Source organism: Bos indicus, chromosome 20 (assembly GCF_029378745.1).
Source record: "Bos indicus isolate NIAB-ARS_2022 breed Sahiwal x Tharparkar chromosome 20, NIAB-ARS_B.indTharparkar_mat_pri_1.0, whole genome shotgun sequence".
NCBI classification, from domain to species: domain Eukaryota; kingdom Metazoa; phylum Chordata; class Mammalia; order Artiodactyla; family Bovidae; genus Bos; species Bos indicus.
In genome coordinates this window covers 65,244,226-65,259,762 of record NC_091779.1, presented here as the reverse complement: position 1 = coordinate 65,259,762, position 15,537 = coordinate 65,244,226, and the positions used below count along the sequence as shown (strand labels likewise).

Sequence of the window (15,537 nt, the reverse complement as noted above, 5' to 3'; positions counted from 1 at the left end):
TTTTAAATGGATTTTTCATTCTCAGTAAAGAAAAAAACTGTTTTTAATAAGTTCTTGGCATGCATTATTCATAATTTGATATCCATAATGAATACAGAGTTCTAAAAATGAGGACAGTTAAAATCTATCTTAAATTTTACTTTCTACTCCTTCTAATATTAACCAACTTTTGATTCCTCCAACTAGTCCCATAAAAGAGAGAGCAATAACAGATCTCTGCAACTGGTGCAATCATAAGAAATACTAAAAAAAAAAAAAAAATTTATTTGCCTGATATCTAAAGCTTATAACCTTGAATCCAAAAGTATTTTTAGAGTTCTCACTTTTAATGGCAGTCATTCTGGAGCAGATGACTGACTCCTGGGCCTTAGCTGAAACTGCACTGCTGTGGTTCAGGCTCCTGGGAAATTCAAGTGCATGGTGGTGCGTGAGCCGTAAGCATCTTCAGATCGGTCCAGAGGGCCTGGGCACGTGGACTTCCAGGGAGCCCTGGAGATGCTTCTGCTCAAATGGGCTGAGCTTCTGGGCTAGCTTGCTTGTTAAGTGTCGTGTGAAACCTCAGTGTACATTGAAACCTAACTCTGAAATCGGGACGTGGCTGTCCCTGTCATTACAGAGTAATGCATGACAGTCACTTGGTCTTTCTTCCTGGATCCTAGAAGACCTTCCCCATTTATCTTTATCTTCCAAATATGTTGCAGATAATCAAAATCCATAGAAACATAACTACTGTATATAGGAATTCTTGAGAATTGGTCATTGTTTGCACAGGTATAACATTTTATATACAAAAAATATAATTTTATCTCCAAAAGCATATATATATACTCTCTATCTCCCTTTACACAGTTGCATAGGTATAGATATAGACATAGATATAGCTATATCATTATATGTACTTGTAGACATATACATAAATATGCAGGTATTTATATGTATATACTACATGCATGCTGCTGCTGCTGCTAAGTCGATTCAGTCATGTCCGACTCTGTGCGACCCCATAGACAGCAGCCCACCAGGCTCCTCTGTCCATGGGGTTTTCCAGGCAAGAATACTGGAGTGGGTTGCCATTTCCTTCTCCAATGCATGAAAGTGAAAAGTAAAAGTGAAGTCACTTAGTCGTGTCCGACTCTTAGCTACCCCATGGACTGCAGCCTACCAGGCTCCTCCATCCATGGGATTTTCCAGGCAAGAGTACTGGAATGGGGTGCCATTGCCTTCTCGGATACTACATGCATAGATGCATGTAATTCAGGTAATTATAACTATAAAAGTTTTTATTCTAAAGGAAAATCAGAAAGTACAGGTAAAAGTCAAACTTCCAAAGTATTTTGACAACCTAGATGGTAATTTATTTTGTTAGTATTTATTTCTAGGTATTTTTCTTGATGCATTGATATCAATTTTTCTTACATTTCTGTACTCATGACTATAACAATATGTATCTCTCTGTTTCACTTAACTCTATTTCATAAAGTATTTGTTTATTTTGTTGCAAAATGTGTGACTACACCAGGCATTATATGCTCAGCTCGCTGGATCATACACCCAGGGTGGCTGTTTAACCAGGGATTATACTCGATGTTCTGGTGAAGGGTTTTGTCTTTAAGATCTTTCTCTACCTCAACTGCTTTCTCAAAACAGATTTCTCATAGTAAGTAAATGTGTAAGAATGCTTACTTATATATAACTTTTATTTTTGAACATCTGAAAGATATATATGTATTATGTATGTGTGTGTTTATGTTGGCATCAATGTACTATGTTAGTGATCTGACCTGATTGCTTCTTCTGTTAGTATTTTTACCCGTTTTTGAAAACAGTTAAAGCACAATTTTTTTTTACCTTCCACAAATGAAAAATATGACAATGAAAGTATTTTTAGTAAGCATGAAAGGAGTAAAGTCTTCTTTCCCAGACCTGGAAGCTACTCTAAATGTTTCTGATGCTCTGTGATCAATTGCTTTCTATAAACTGAGGAAAAATAATACTTCTGTATAAACCAAACCCTTTTAGGAGACAAAACTCGCCATGTGATTTCACTAAAACATCAGCAAATAAACTCATTGATGTACTTGAGTCCTTTTAATGACTTACCTCCCTAATTATTTAAGTTGGATAACTTGATTGGTATGACAGCTGATTTGCAATATAGAATTTTCAAAGGAAGGCAATGTGTGAAGAAGAATATTACATTTGCAGATCTTGTTAACAAACCTAGATTCCATATTCCAGTTATTTGGCAATATGAAAAAAGAAGAATGCAAGTCTTTTTTTTTTTTAAGTTCCAGGTGTTTGGTTGGAGGTTTGGTTTTAATGATGTGTCTGTCCTTTTTATTTCCAGGCAATGGCTCAAGTCCGAAGACATTCAGAGAATCTCATTGCTTTTCTACAATAAAATAATAGAAAAAGAAGTAAGCAATTTTTTTTCTTCAAAATCAATCATTTTTCCAAAATATTAGCTTTTAAAAACTCCATCATGAAATTATATTCATGTTTTTTTAATGTGACATTTAAACTGCCTTTAACCATATCAGATTTCTTTCTAGCTTTTCCTGTGGTTCTTCTGTGCGAATACTGTTTAACCACACTTCTGGTTACCAAGTTTCTGTCTTTGGCTCGTCGCCTCTCTCAACATTCCTATTAGTAAATGATATCCGGGAGATGTGGGGTGAAGGGAAGGGAAGGAGTTAATACCTTTCTATCTTGGGACTTCCCTGGCAGTCCAGTAATTAAGACTCCATGCTTCCAGTGTCGGGGTGTGGGTTTGATCCCTGGTGGGGAAAATAAGATCCCACATGCCATGCAGCATGACCAAAAAACAACAGTATCTTGCTTTCTCAGTGGGAAATTTTCTTAGACATAAATGTTTTAAAAGAAAACAAAACCCCTTGCGACAATTTTACAGTGTCCTTATACAAATTATTTTAACTTTTTATAAGAGTATGAGAAGAATGAACCCCTGGTTGGGAGAATTAGACACCTCAAACTTTTAAGTCTTGCTGCATTTAAATACTTTCACATTATGACTCCTAAAGTAGAGCTGTTTCAGGCACAAATATATAAACAGACATCATTTGTACATGTCGAGCTTAAACCGGGATTTGCTAAAATGAATTATTGTCGCAGAAAGGACAACTGTTGTAGGTTGGCCTGATTCATCTGCCTTTTGTTTCATGTTAATCTAGAAAAAGAGCAGGGTAGAGGTCATTTGTACCACTTTGCTATGCAATTACAGTCTTAGTTTGAACAAAAGCTACTCTATTGATGGCCACAGTCACAGCCCAGATATTAAAACTTCGTTGAGAAAATCTAGTTCATTGTTTTCCGGATATTGAAAGGAAATAACAAATATCAAAATTCCTAATTCCTTCCAAAGCTCATCAAGGTTGGATTTTACAGTGATGCCAAAGCACTCTTTCATACTAGTTAGTGGTCGAGAAAATCAATTTTCTGCTTGTAAGTCAGGAACTTTGACTACAGACAGTTTACCAAATTGATGTTTGATACAATTTATTATTATTATTGTTATCAAAGAACTTAGAGACTAATGACTACTTATTATTTAAACATTAAATTAGTTCCTTCCTGATAGAAGTCCTTTTCCTTTATTAATACCACAAGGAAATTCCAACTCATGTCTCTACACAGGCCCAGAGAAAGAAGATAAGGGCATAACTGAATGCATAAAATATAATCACATTTCAGCAATTATGTTAGTTTCTTCATCAGCGTTGTAACTTACCCTGGCTCTGAAGTCACAAAAGCAATCAAAGGAATATTCTAGTAAACATAAAGTGATGTTTATTGAAACATGCGACGTGTGCAGACATTTCCCTGGTGTACGCGTTCGCAGAGGCTGCCTTTGAGACCGACTTTAGACAGCACTGAGATTCAAGCTCACTTCTTGCCCTCCAGCCTCGAGCCTGCTCTGCAGGCCAGCAGGAGGGTTAAAAGGCTGCAAGACAAAGAAGAGAATCCGGACAACCCAGAGATCCAATATCTGCACCAAAACCCCAGAGGCTATACCCCCAAAATACATACCTAACTTCCGTTAACTCGGCAAACAGTCTGTGCAGACACACTAACGCTACCTGCCAGCATTGTCTCAGGGAGTTTCAGGAGCCTTGCCACAAAAACTCTATCTCCTTAAATTTTATCATAGAACCTCTTTTGGAGGGGCAGTCAGTTTGGAAGCCTAGGTTCAGGAGCCAGTCCACCTGGGTGGAAATCCTGCTGTGTGTGTGTGTTTCTGAGAATGTTCATGAGTCATCCTGGTTCGAGGTTTTTTTCAACCAAAACTCGGGACCATACTAGTTCCTGCTGCAGGAAGTTTTTGTTGAGGATGAAATGACTCAGTCCACTCAAAGCATTGCACGTGCCCGGCAGACCATCACATAGTAAAGGGGACGTGTGACAGACCATTGTCATCATGAATACAGTGCTGGCTGGCTTTTCCTGCATAAATCACCAGGGGCAGCCCCAGGCGGGTAGCTGCACTGATCAGTCAATGATCCTGGATATTGTGGAAAGCCTTTGAACTGGCCGATTCCGCAGCATGGGTAGAAAGAATCCAACAGCCGGGCCCAGACAGGCCAACGAATGTTCATAGAGAGTAGAGCCTGCTGGTCTGGTCTTGTAACTTCACTCACTACCTCTCAATAATATAATAAAATAGTTAAATGAATAAATAAAACGAGCAAACTGCATTTCCTCAATACTCTTCAAAGTCAAGTACTCCTCTATGAAAAGCCATTTGCTTTCCCCAAGTAGCTGTGGAACTCAGACCCTCAGGGGAACCAGGATGCCTGCTTGCTCCTTGTTCCTTAAGGTTGCTCGCTCGTCTCTCTGGCCAGGTGCTCTGTCTCCTTGCTGGAGGGTTCAGTTACCTCTAAATGGGCTTCTGAACCGGTCTACTGGTTAAAACCGTGGTCCGGAGTCCCCCTCATAGCTCGTCTGGAGGGAGGAAGCGCACGTCATCAGGGATGAACAGCTGTTGTCCTGCTCATTTCTGCCACCTCCTGCAAGCCTGATGCTTGAACTGGGCGCAGTTAGGCTGCTGGGGCTTGTCTCAGCACTTCTCTTGGAGGACCATCATTCCTGGTTTCCTTTCTCCCCTTAGTACCGAGCCACCGCACTGCCGGCCTTCAAGTATTACGTGACTTGCGCTTGCCTGATCTTCTTCTGCATCTTTATCGTGCAGGTTCTGGTCTTACCCAAGTAAGTACATGCGGTTCACCTTTGGGATGTTCACTGGGCGTGCCTTTCCACCGCACTGTTATACTGAAGTTATACTATACAGTATATCTAGACTCAGTTATTCTATATACAAGAGGATGCACATTTCCCAACTGAGCATTTATGTAAGAAGGGTGGGGAGAAGGGTACGGGGAAGGGTGGGGGCCAGGATGCGGAGACGATGTCGGGCTGGGGGGTTAATTCAGGACGTGTGAAGGTGAAGGGCCCCATGTCTTAGTTATAGTAATTTTGAATTTTCAAAGTGGCCATGTAGATTCACCTTACGGGGATTTTTTTTTTTTAATAAATAGAATCATTTCACTTTATTTCTGTATTATTCTGATACCCATGTCTAAGAAATGTAACCCAATACCTTTACCCAGAAAGAGCAGAATCACTAGATATTGTTTCTAATAAACAAACGTTATTGTGTATTGAAGACAGAGCCTCCCCTGGGCTCAGTTTGCCCACCGTCCATTCTGATTTCATGTTCTGCTCCCTGAAGCCCACCAGCTCCGCCATCTCTGACTGTTATGAGTTACCGTCCAACTCCCCCCTCCCAGGAGACCCCTGGGTACAGATGGGAGAACTGAGTGACCAGAGCTCTCACTTTACCACCTACTGCTAAAATCCAGTCACTCTAGGATTCCTCTGTAGACTTTGCCTTGAATCTTGTAAAAGTGTTAGTCGCTCAGTGGTGTCCAATTCTTTGGGATCCCATGGACTGTAGCCCGCCAGGCTCCTCTGTCCATGGGATTCTCCAGGCAAGAATACTGGAGTGGGTAGCCATTCCCTTCACCAGCAGATCTTACCAACCTAGGGATCAAACCCAGGTCTCCTGCACTGCAGGCAGATTCTTTACCATCTGAGCTGCTAGGAAATCTTAATGAGTGCAGTATTACAGTACTTCATAATATGTCAACTGACCTATTCTTTCTCATCATGAAATCTAAAGGAAAGGAAAACTCTTGTCTATCTTTAATAATTGAGGATTAGAAATTTAAGAAAAATTTCCTTTCCTGTCATCATTGCCTCTTTTGTAAAGGCTACAGTTATCATTTTCAGTCTACCTGGAGTGAGTTGACTGACGGCATTTCGCGTCAGCGGTGCAGCCAGCATTTGTGGGCAACCTGAGTTGCTGCAGCAGGGCAACAGTTTGTCCCACAAAAATTCGGAGCAAACTAGAAAGAAATGGTCTGCCTTTCCCTCCGTACCCCAAGGGATGCTCTTCCGGGCACCGAGCCAATACAAGGCAAAGCATCACTTATATGTGTACAGTCCCAAAGCTACCTGCCCCCTTTTAGAAGTGTTGAACCTGGTCATCCCCTTCTCCCCATTGATGAGCATTGAATGCATTTGTCCAGTGAATTCTTCCTTTAGACTTACACAATCTTCAGTGGAATCTGCCAAGGTCAATCTGTCGGTTTTCCACTAGAAGAAAACATGTTAACAAAATAAGCTCCTTCTGAGTTCCAGGCTCTGCCACATGGCGCAGGAGAGAAACAGCTGCCCCTGCACAGACAAAGCTTATTGAGCAGCAGGACTGCAGGGCATGTAAACAGTGATGTGGCTGAAACAAGTATCACCAAGGGGACAGGCCCTTATTTCTAAAGCAGAGGGATTCATTTGCTACATCTTCCTATTGGATGAGTGGTTTTATATCTTCTACATCACAGTTAAGACAGCGTTTATCCCCAGTTGTTGGGAGGGGAGAATGTGATTAAGGGGTTACAAAAGATGATGGCAAAACAGAGATGAAAAGGCTTCTGGGAACCGGGGAAAACATTTCATGGAATTAGCCCTAAAAAAAAAAGAAAAAAGTTGATGTCTTTTCTGTCTTTGCTTTTATTTATTTAAGTTTTTGTCTCTTCTCTGTTGTGTTATTTTATGAGAACCCATCAAAGTTTGTTCCCTTGGGCATCATTACAAATTATTGGGTTTCTCTTGAGCAACAAGTTGGATTTTGAGCGTGAAAATTGTGAAATAGGTGTGGGTTATGGTTCCCTCTTTGTGTTGGCAGTTAGAAAGTTCAGAGTGAGGTCTGTGGACACCTTTCACAGGGAAACTGTACACCTGCATTCAGTCCTGGCCTCCTAGTATCTTATGTCTTTCTCCTTCATTTTTCTTTCATGTTACTGTCCTAATTTTTCTTTTTAAAAATTCTTACTGTGAAATACTTCCAAGATACAGAAAAATACTGAACATAATAGATATGCATTTTCACACCATCCATATGTCAGAAATGTTGAGCCTGTGTCATATTGACTATACATAATGTTTCTGTGCTCGTGGGGACTTTTATTCATTGGGTAAGCTTCCTGCAAACAGTATCTGTTGTTATTGTTATTTTGTCTTATCTATTCATTCAGTCTGACATCTTTTGTATATTAATGTGTGTTTATTCCATTTGTATTTTGATTCTTTTATTGATGCCCGTGGACTCAATTCTACTGTCTTATTTTATGTTTCATTTACTCTGCTTTTCTTTGGTTTATTTCCTCCACACCCCACATCCCCCATCTTCTTAACCGCTAAAGGATTGATCAAGTTTGCTTTATTCATATTCTTTTTTGGGAAATATATATATATATATATATATATATGGAGAGAGAGAGGAGCAAGAAGGAGGATCCTATATATTTTTCTTTGAATAACTGCCATTGAAATTTTAACACATTCTTAATTTAATAAATTATGAAGTTAATCATTATGTCTCTTCCTGTAATTATGTCTTAGAATATTAGTTCCAGATGGTAACTATAGTCAATATTTATTTAGACTTACCTGCATTGTTTATCACTTTATTTGCTCATCAGTACTTTGTAAAAATTATTTCTTCCAAGTTTATTTTCCTTCTTGTTGATGTGTATCATATAAATGTGTATAATTTATCTTTTATTTAATATCTGTGAGTAGTGGCAGCTCCTATTTTTGTTTCTATTAAAATGCTTTTATCTGCTTTATTTTAATTTGCTCTTGAACAATAGTGTGGGTATAAAATTCTTATTTTCCCTTAGTATTTTGATACTATTGCATTGAATTTCAGCTTCTATTGTTGCTAAGGAATGTCTTCTGTCAACCCCATTGCATTCTTTTATAGGTAATGGGTCTTTCCTCTTTGTATGCTTTTCAGCTTTGTTTTTGGGGGGATGGGGAGGGAGGCTTGGTTTTCACTATATTGTTTCTAGATATGCATTGGTTCTTAATTCGCTAAGTGACCAGATGTGATCTTTTTTTTCCACCTGAAGATTCAGGTCTTTGCTTAGTTCTTACCAACCCTCTGCCTGCATTACTTCGCATATGGCTCTTGTCCTTTGTTCGTTATTTCCTCCTGAAACTTATTAATTGCGTGTTGCACTGTTCATTCTATGCTCCAGGTGCTGCAATTTCTCCTCCAAGTTCCCACCTCTTTACTTCTTTGTGAAGCATTCCGGTGAATATTTCATCCACAATGAGTTTATAATCTCAGTGATCATGTTTTCATGTTTAAGAAGTCTACTTTTTATCTGTTGTTGTTCAGTCGCTAAGATATGTCTGACTCCTTGTGACCCACATAGACTGCAGACTTCAGGCTCCCCTGTTCTTCACTGTCTCCCAGAGTGTACTCAAACTCACATCCATCAAGTTGGTGATGCTGTCCAACCATCTCATCCTCTGTCACCCCGTTTTCCTCCTGCCCTTCCTGATATCTCAGATGGTAAAGAATCTGCCTGCAGTGCAGGAGACCTGGGTTCAATCCCTGGGTCAGAAAGATCCCCTGGAGAAGGGAATGGCAACCCACTCCAGTATTCTTGCCTGGAGAATCCCATGGACAGAGGAGCCTGGAAGGCTACAGTCCATGGGATCACAAAGAGTCAGACATGACTGAGTGACATTTTATCTGAGATTTTCTTATAATTCTCTATTTTGCTTATGCATATATTTTTTCCTCTTATTTTCAGATTTTAAACATATTGTATGAAATTATCACTTGTTTCTTTCTGGTATTTATGCTTCACAAATGCATGAATTCTGTTACTTACTCTTGCTGTTGTCCCTCTCATGGCCATGTGTCTTCTTGGGTCATCTATAATTTCAGCTGTGAGTTCATCAAAGCAAGGGTTTGGGTCCAGGGTGGTCTCATGTTTTCTGAGATAGGTTTTCTGTGATAGGTTTTCACTGTATCTCTGCCAGGTATGTCTGGGGTTCGCCAGTTCAAGCCACATTATTTTTTGGAAATCCTTAGGTCTAGGTTCCTTCACTAAATAGGTCATGTGAATTTGATTAGCCCCTTAACGTGGATCACAGTTGGGGATCTCAAGTTTTCCAAGGTTACTCTTTTTCCATTTGGGACCCTACATAGTCAGTGTCCCTGAAAATTAGTGGACATAGTTTTTATGTTTCCTGTTTCCTGATAGGATAGCACTTTATGCTTCTGACTTGATTCAAGCGCTCAGTTCTAATTTTCCATTAAGAAAATCCTGCAAGCATCACCAACCTTGCATTGACATTAAATCTCACACTCACTTCATGGCACATGTCTGCCCCTGGTTCCTCCCAAGCCATTTAGCATCAAGACCTCTAAGCACCAGCTTTCGAGACCCTCTGTGTATCTAGGGTATTCTTGTCTTTTCTCTGAGTGTGTCAATTTAAACATGATAAGTCTGTTATACTTTCTGAAGCATGTGTATTGGGATAATATGCTTTTCACTTTTTCTGACATGCCCTGACTTGTTTTCAAATACACTGGATTATAGTTTTATTTTATTTTGTCTGTTCTCCTTTTTGTGAACTGCCTGTTTTTTGAAAAACAGGAGAGATGTGATGAAATAAGTAAGTAAACGAATAAAACACTGAGTGAATGAATAACCAGTAACAGAGGGAGATGTGATCTTGGCAGGACTGGTAAGGGGAAGTATTTGCATGAAAGAGGGCCTTCCATCATCCCCTTTGGACCCATAATTTTTCAATCTGGCTCTAGTCTTGGGATTTAAGCAGATATAATTAAATTATTAGCTGGCTCCTCTTTTTGGAGTTGTTCTCTCATTTCTGTCTGCCTTATACTATAACTTTATCAAAAATGTGGTGTGCATGTGTGGGAAGTCGCTTCAGTCGTGTCTGAGTCTTTGCAGCCTCATGGACTGTAGCCCTCCAGGCTCCTCTGTCCATGGGATTCTCCAGGCAAGAATACTGGAGTGTGTTGCCATGCCCTCCTCCAGGGGATCTTCCTGACCCAGAGATCAAACCTGCATCTCTTACATCTCCTGTACTGGCAAGCAGATTCTTTACTACTAGTACCACTTGGAAAGCCCATGAGAAATGTGAGCTACCTTAAAAGATCAGAAATGATCAAGCAGAAATTTTTGCCTTTTTTAGTAGTTTCATTCATATTGTCTGTAAACTAAATAGATTATGTTAAATCAGTCATGGCAATTATTAAAATAAGAATGATTTTTTGTAATAATGTTCAGTGAAATATGATGTGTTTCATTAACCCAAGCAAAATCAAGAATAATGACATTTTCCTTAAGGGAAATTAATAGCAAATTACAATCTTAATATCTTAGAACTATTATTTCTACTGAGATTCTTTAATATGCATTCTATTACTCATGTCAGTAATCAATGCTCTTTAATGATTTAATAATGATTTCAAAAGAGTCACTTTTATTTTGTTTTTATCTTCATAAAGGAAACAAATAGGGAAGAGTTTAATTTTTCTAAACACAAATGATGGATAATGACTATTGTGAAGGCAATTTTGCTTTGGTAGGCAAGCAAAGTTGTGAGCCCCAATACTGTGTTCAGTCCCTAATTCAGGGTTGCCTGGCTCTGCAACCCCACAGACTATAGCCCACCAGGCTCCTCTGTCCATGGGAATTTCCAGGCAAGAATACTGGAGTGGCTTGCCATTTCCTTCTCCAAGGGATCTTCCTGACCTAGAGATCAAACCTGCATCTCCCATGTCTCCTGCATTGCAGGTAGATTCTTTACCCATTAAGCCATCAGTCATACTAGATATCATGAAAGTGAGTTGCTTCTTGCATTATCTTGATGCAGTGGATATGAGTTTTGGGGGGAGGGGGGAAGGAAAGGAAAAGAGAGAACAGAAAGAAAGAAAAGAAAACAAACAAAAAATGAAGCAAGATCATTCTCACTGTCCAAGATAAATGAACCACGTAGCTTTTACTGAAGTGAACAATATTTGACTCTGAATTCAGGTCCTCTGAACGTGTGGACGTGCCTCATAGTTATTAGCTTGAATGCAAGTTAATGGTTTAGTGTGTTCACTTGTTCAATCATGTCCAACTCTTTGCAACCCCATGGACTGCAGCCCACCAAGCCACTCTGTCCATGGAATTTTCCAAGCAAGAGTACTGGAGTAGGATGTCATTTCCTTCTCCAAATGGTTTAGTTCCCTACCCATAATCTAAGACCAGAGGTTTCTCGGATTCCTTAGGGACCTTGGGTCCCTCCAGCACAGACTCTGCTTTCCCTAGACTTTGGTCCTCATCTTCACTGTCTAAGATGGCAGTATCCTGTGCTGAGCACAGGATGGAGGAGCAGACCCAGAGGCAGAGGGCAAAAGGCATTTAAAACCATCATCTCTGAAGATACCTCCCAGGAACTATGAAGATACGTCATGACACTTTGGTCTATAAGCCAAGACAGATCTTAGTCACATGTGTGAACCTAGCTGCAAGGGAAGCTAGAAAGTGTCACCTTTAGTATGTGTAACAGGACGCCCATCTGAAAATTCTATTAAGAAAAAGTGGATTTCGTGGGAATCAGTGCTCACTCCAGGAAGTATGGCTGCCTGTATGTCACTGATATAGTAAGATTTGAGGGACAGTAACAATAAAAAGGAAGCTGAATGTGTCTTTACTCAACAAAACCGGCCAGTATACTTTTACTTTGTATCCGAGCTATACTCTGAGCATTTGTAATAAAAATAGAAATTCTTGAGAAATTCATGCATGCATTCAGTCCATCATTTATGGAATCACTCAACAGTTCTGTATCAAGCTACCATATACCAGGCATGGTTATAGAGATGCCATGGAAGTAGCAGTGACCCCAAAAATCCTTTCCCTCATACAGCTTGAATTCTATGAAGAGGCACAGCAATAACATAATAAACAAATATTAATAATTCAGTAGTGATAAGCTTTAAGAAAAATTAAGACAGGATCCTGTAGAGTGAGGGAAGGTGGTATTTCAGATGAGGGCTGTCAGGGAAGGCATCATGGATTGAGTGATGTGGAAGAGAAGTCTGAATGAATTGAAATGGTAAGCATGGGTACCTGTCAAGAGAACATTCTAGATGATGGAGGTCACACATGTGTTCAGGGATCAACAAGGAGGCAAGGGTTGGGAGCAGAGTGAGCCAGGGAGTGTGGAAACGGCATCACAGCAGTTGTGAGACCAGCAGGTCATGTTACCCCCACAGGGTTGACTGAATGCTGAGTGTAATGGGAAGCCCTGGAAGATTATCAGCTGAGGACGTGCAGTAGCTGTGCTTGAAGTGTTGTTCTTGCTGCTCTGGAAGGGGGTAGGCGGAAATAGGAAGACCATATAAGGAGATGGTTTGTACCCTAGCAGCCATGGAGATGTAAAAAGTGGTCCAGTTCTGGGACATGTTACAAAGAATGATGAGGGAAGTCTTGCTATTGGGTGGGAGACAAAGAATAAGAGAAACCTAAGTTCTGTAGGGTTTTGCTTGCTTGTTTGTTGTTGTTGGCCTGGACAACAAGGAAAAATTGGACAGCCGTTTACAGTGTGGGAGACTCCTGGGGAAGGAACAAGTCAGAGAGAAGCATAGGATGAAGGGCTCAGCTCAGAGCATCACAGACGTGTGTGTGTGTGTTAATATTAGCATCCAGGAGGTGGGGCTTCACAGAGGGAGGGAGGGTGTGTGAGAGCCCATGGTTCGTGAGTGGAGTCAGGATGGACGAAGTCATAATTCGGAAAGATCAACACATAGGTAATTTACAAACCTGGGAGGAGATGAGCTCAACTAAAGAGTGTACAAAGAGAAGACCATGGACCTTCAGAAAATTCAAGTCTTTGACCCATGTTGTTGGTATGGAGTGGAAGCACTTTACTTTGCCAAGTATAACTCCTTCTCCCTGTCCAGCATCACAAGACCTTCAAGTGGCCAGAACATGTCAATTCCACTAAGTCCTGTTATTGGAGAGAGGCTGTAATAATCTGTAATGGTGATGAATATTTAAATGCCTTGTCTCCTTTTCCACCTTTCAATTCTTTTTTTTAACAAATAATTTTTTTTATTTTGAGGTTCTATCACCTGTCACTTAAAAAAGAAAGGGAGAGATTTTTATTATATCATGCTAACATACAGTTAAAAGTTTTTTTTTCCCCTCCTCTGTTCCTATTATCCTTACTAAATACCACGTAATCTGTTACATGTGAACAGAGCGTTGATGAGAGAGTCTACATCAGTCTTGGGGGGAGGAAGCTGGATATCTCATGTCAGTAAGCATGCTTCCTCTCTTCATCAAGACCCCCTGTAAGCAATAAACTAAACCCCGTAAGCAATAAAATAAACTGGAGGAAAAAAGAGAAAGGAGAAAGGACCTGGATTCAAATAACCTTTTCCATATATTGTAACAATATGCTGGATTAAAGTGCCTTAGTCAAAAATTATCACTAAAAAGTGTAATTTTTCTTGCTTCCTGATAGCAAAGAGTCGAGTTTGCTTTTCAGTGAGTATATAGATCAATTATGCCTCTATGTTAAAAAAAAAAAAAAGCTTTGCAACCAGAATGTTAATTAAAATTGATTGCATTACACAAACAACTGGGTATGCTTAATGAGCCTGAACATGCTTTTGATAGAACAGGCAGGATAAATGGTTATAATTACGGACTTTTGACCAAGCATGACTTTGATCATGGGAATTCTTGTTCGCTGGGATGAGAGTTACATCCCGCCCAACAGCGATGCCAGTGCGCCGTGGACTGGAGAGTAGACAGCGCCCTGGGGGAGCAGGCCACCAGAGCTCTGGGCCTCAGGTTGTGACGTCATGTGCTCATGCGAGACCATATCAGCTGCACATGGAGACGGCCGCACGTCTTCCTGTCCAGTCTAGTGCTTCTCATTTCATTTTCCTGCCTAACTTCCCGGGCTAGAAGCTCCAGTACAGTGCTCCATATAGTCTTGTTCATGATCTTGGAGGGAAAACATCCAGTCCCTCATCATTAAGTATGATGTTATCTGTGTGTTTTTCACAGATGCCTTTTATCAGGAGAAAGAAAATCCCTTTCATCATGGCCTGATGAGTGTTTTTACAATGAAAGGGTGTTGGGCTTTGTCATATTGATCTATTGAGATAATCATTTGAGGCTTTTTTCCCCTTGTTCTATGAATATAGTGTATCACATTAATTGATTTTCAGGTATTAAACCAGCCTTGCCTTTCTCAGACAAATCCTACTTGATCATGGTATACTTAATCCTTTTCATGTGTGACTAGATTTGGTTTGCTAATATTTTGTCGAGGACTTTTGAATCTAAATTCATAAGAGATGCTGGTCTCTAGTTTTGTTTTCTTGTGCGGTCCTCATCTGGTATTGGTACCAGGGTGATAGTGGTTTCATAGAATCCCTTAGTAACTGTCCCATCCCCTTTATCTTCTAGAGTTTGTGGAAAAAGTAATATAAATTCTTCTTTAAGAGTTTTGTAAAACTCAGCAATGAAGCCATCTGGGCATGAGCTTTTCCTTGTGAGTAGTTTTTATTTTTGTTTTGTTTTTAAATTGCTAATTCAATTGCTCTTTTATAGATTTATTCAGATTTTCTGTTTCTTATGAAGTCATGTTTGGTAGTCTGTCCCTTATCATACTTTTAAGACTATTCATTCCTGCTTTTCTGGGCACTTGTCATCCTTTTCAGCAGAACACAAACAGTCTGTGGTATTAGGGCCAGTTTTTTCCCTTAACAACCTCTTATCTTCCTTTAATGGATTCTTACGCTTGAGAAAAAAAGCAAACTAGATACATCCAGAAAAAAATATCACCAGATGCTCTTCCCCATGTCCCGTGGATTATTGTAAAATGTGAGAGTCAAATTTTAAGACACTTGTTTTTTCAGGCTCTAATGTAGCTGTTTGACATGACTCCAGAAGGCCCAGGATCTCTTTCAAACATGTATGGTGGAATAATTATTCCTGAAAACAGACGCTGAAATGCATTTTAGAAAACAGGAGCCCATGGATCTTACTTTAGTACAAGAATCTTTTTTTTAAATTCTGATTCATAAAATTAATTATGTGATTTGAAAGCAGATCAACCCATGGT

The 15,537-nt window shown here is 39.8% G+C and overlaps 1 protein-coding gene across 1 annotated transcript in view; it reads left to right on the top strand.

The window, feature by feature from the left end:
• ADCY2 (adenylate cyclase 2) overlaps positions 1–15,537 on the top strand; it is a 452,864-nt gene that overhangs the window by 341,129 nt on the left and 96,198 nt on the right. The window contains exons 13-14 of the mRNA XM_070774872.1: positions 2,348–2,417; positions 5,126–5,223. Coding sequence (XP_070630973.1) covers positions 2,348–2,417; positions 5,126–5,223 — 168 coding nt within the window. The remainder of the gene's footprint in view (positions 1–2,347; positions 2,418–5,125; positions 5,224–15,537) is intronic.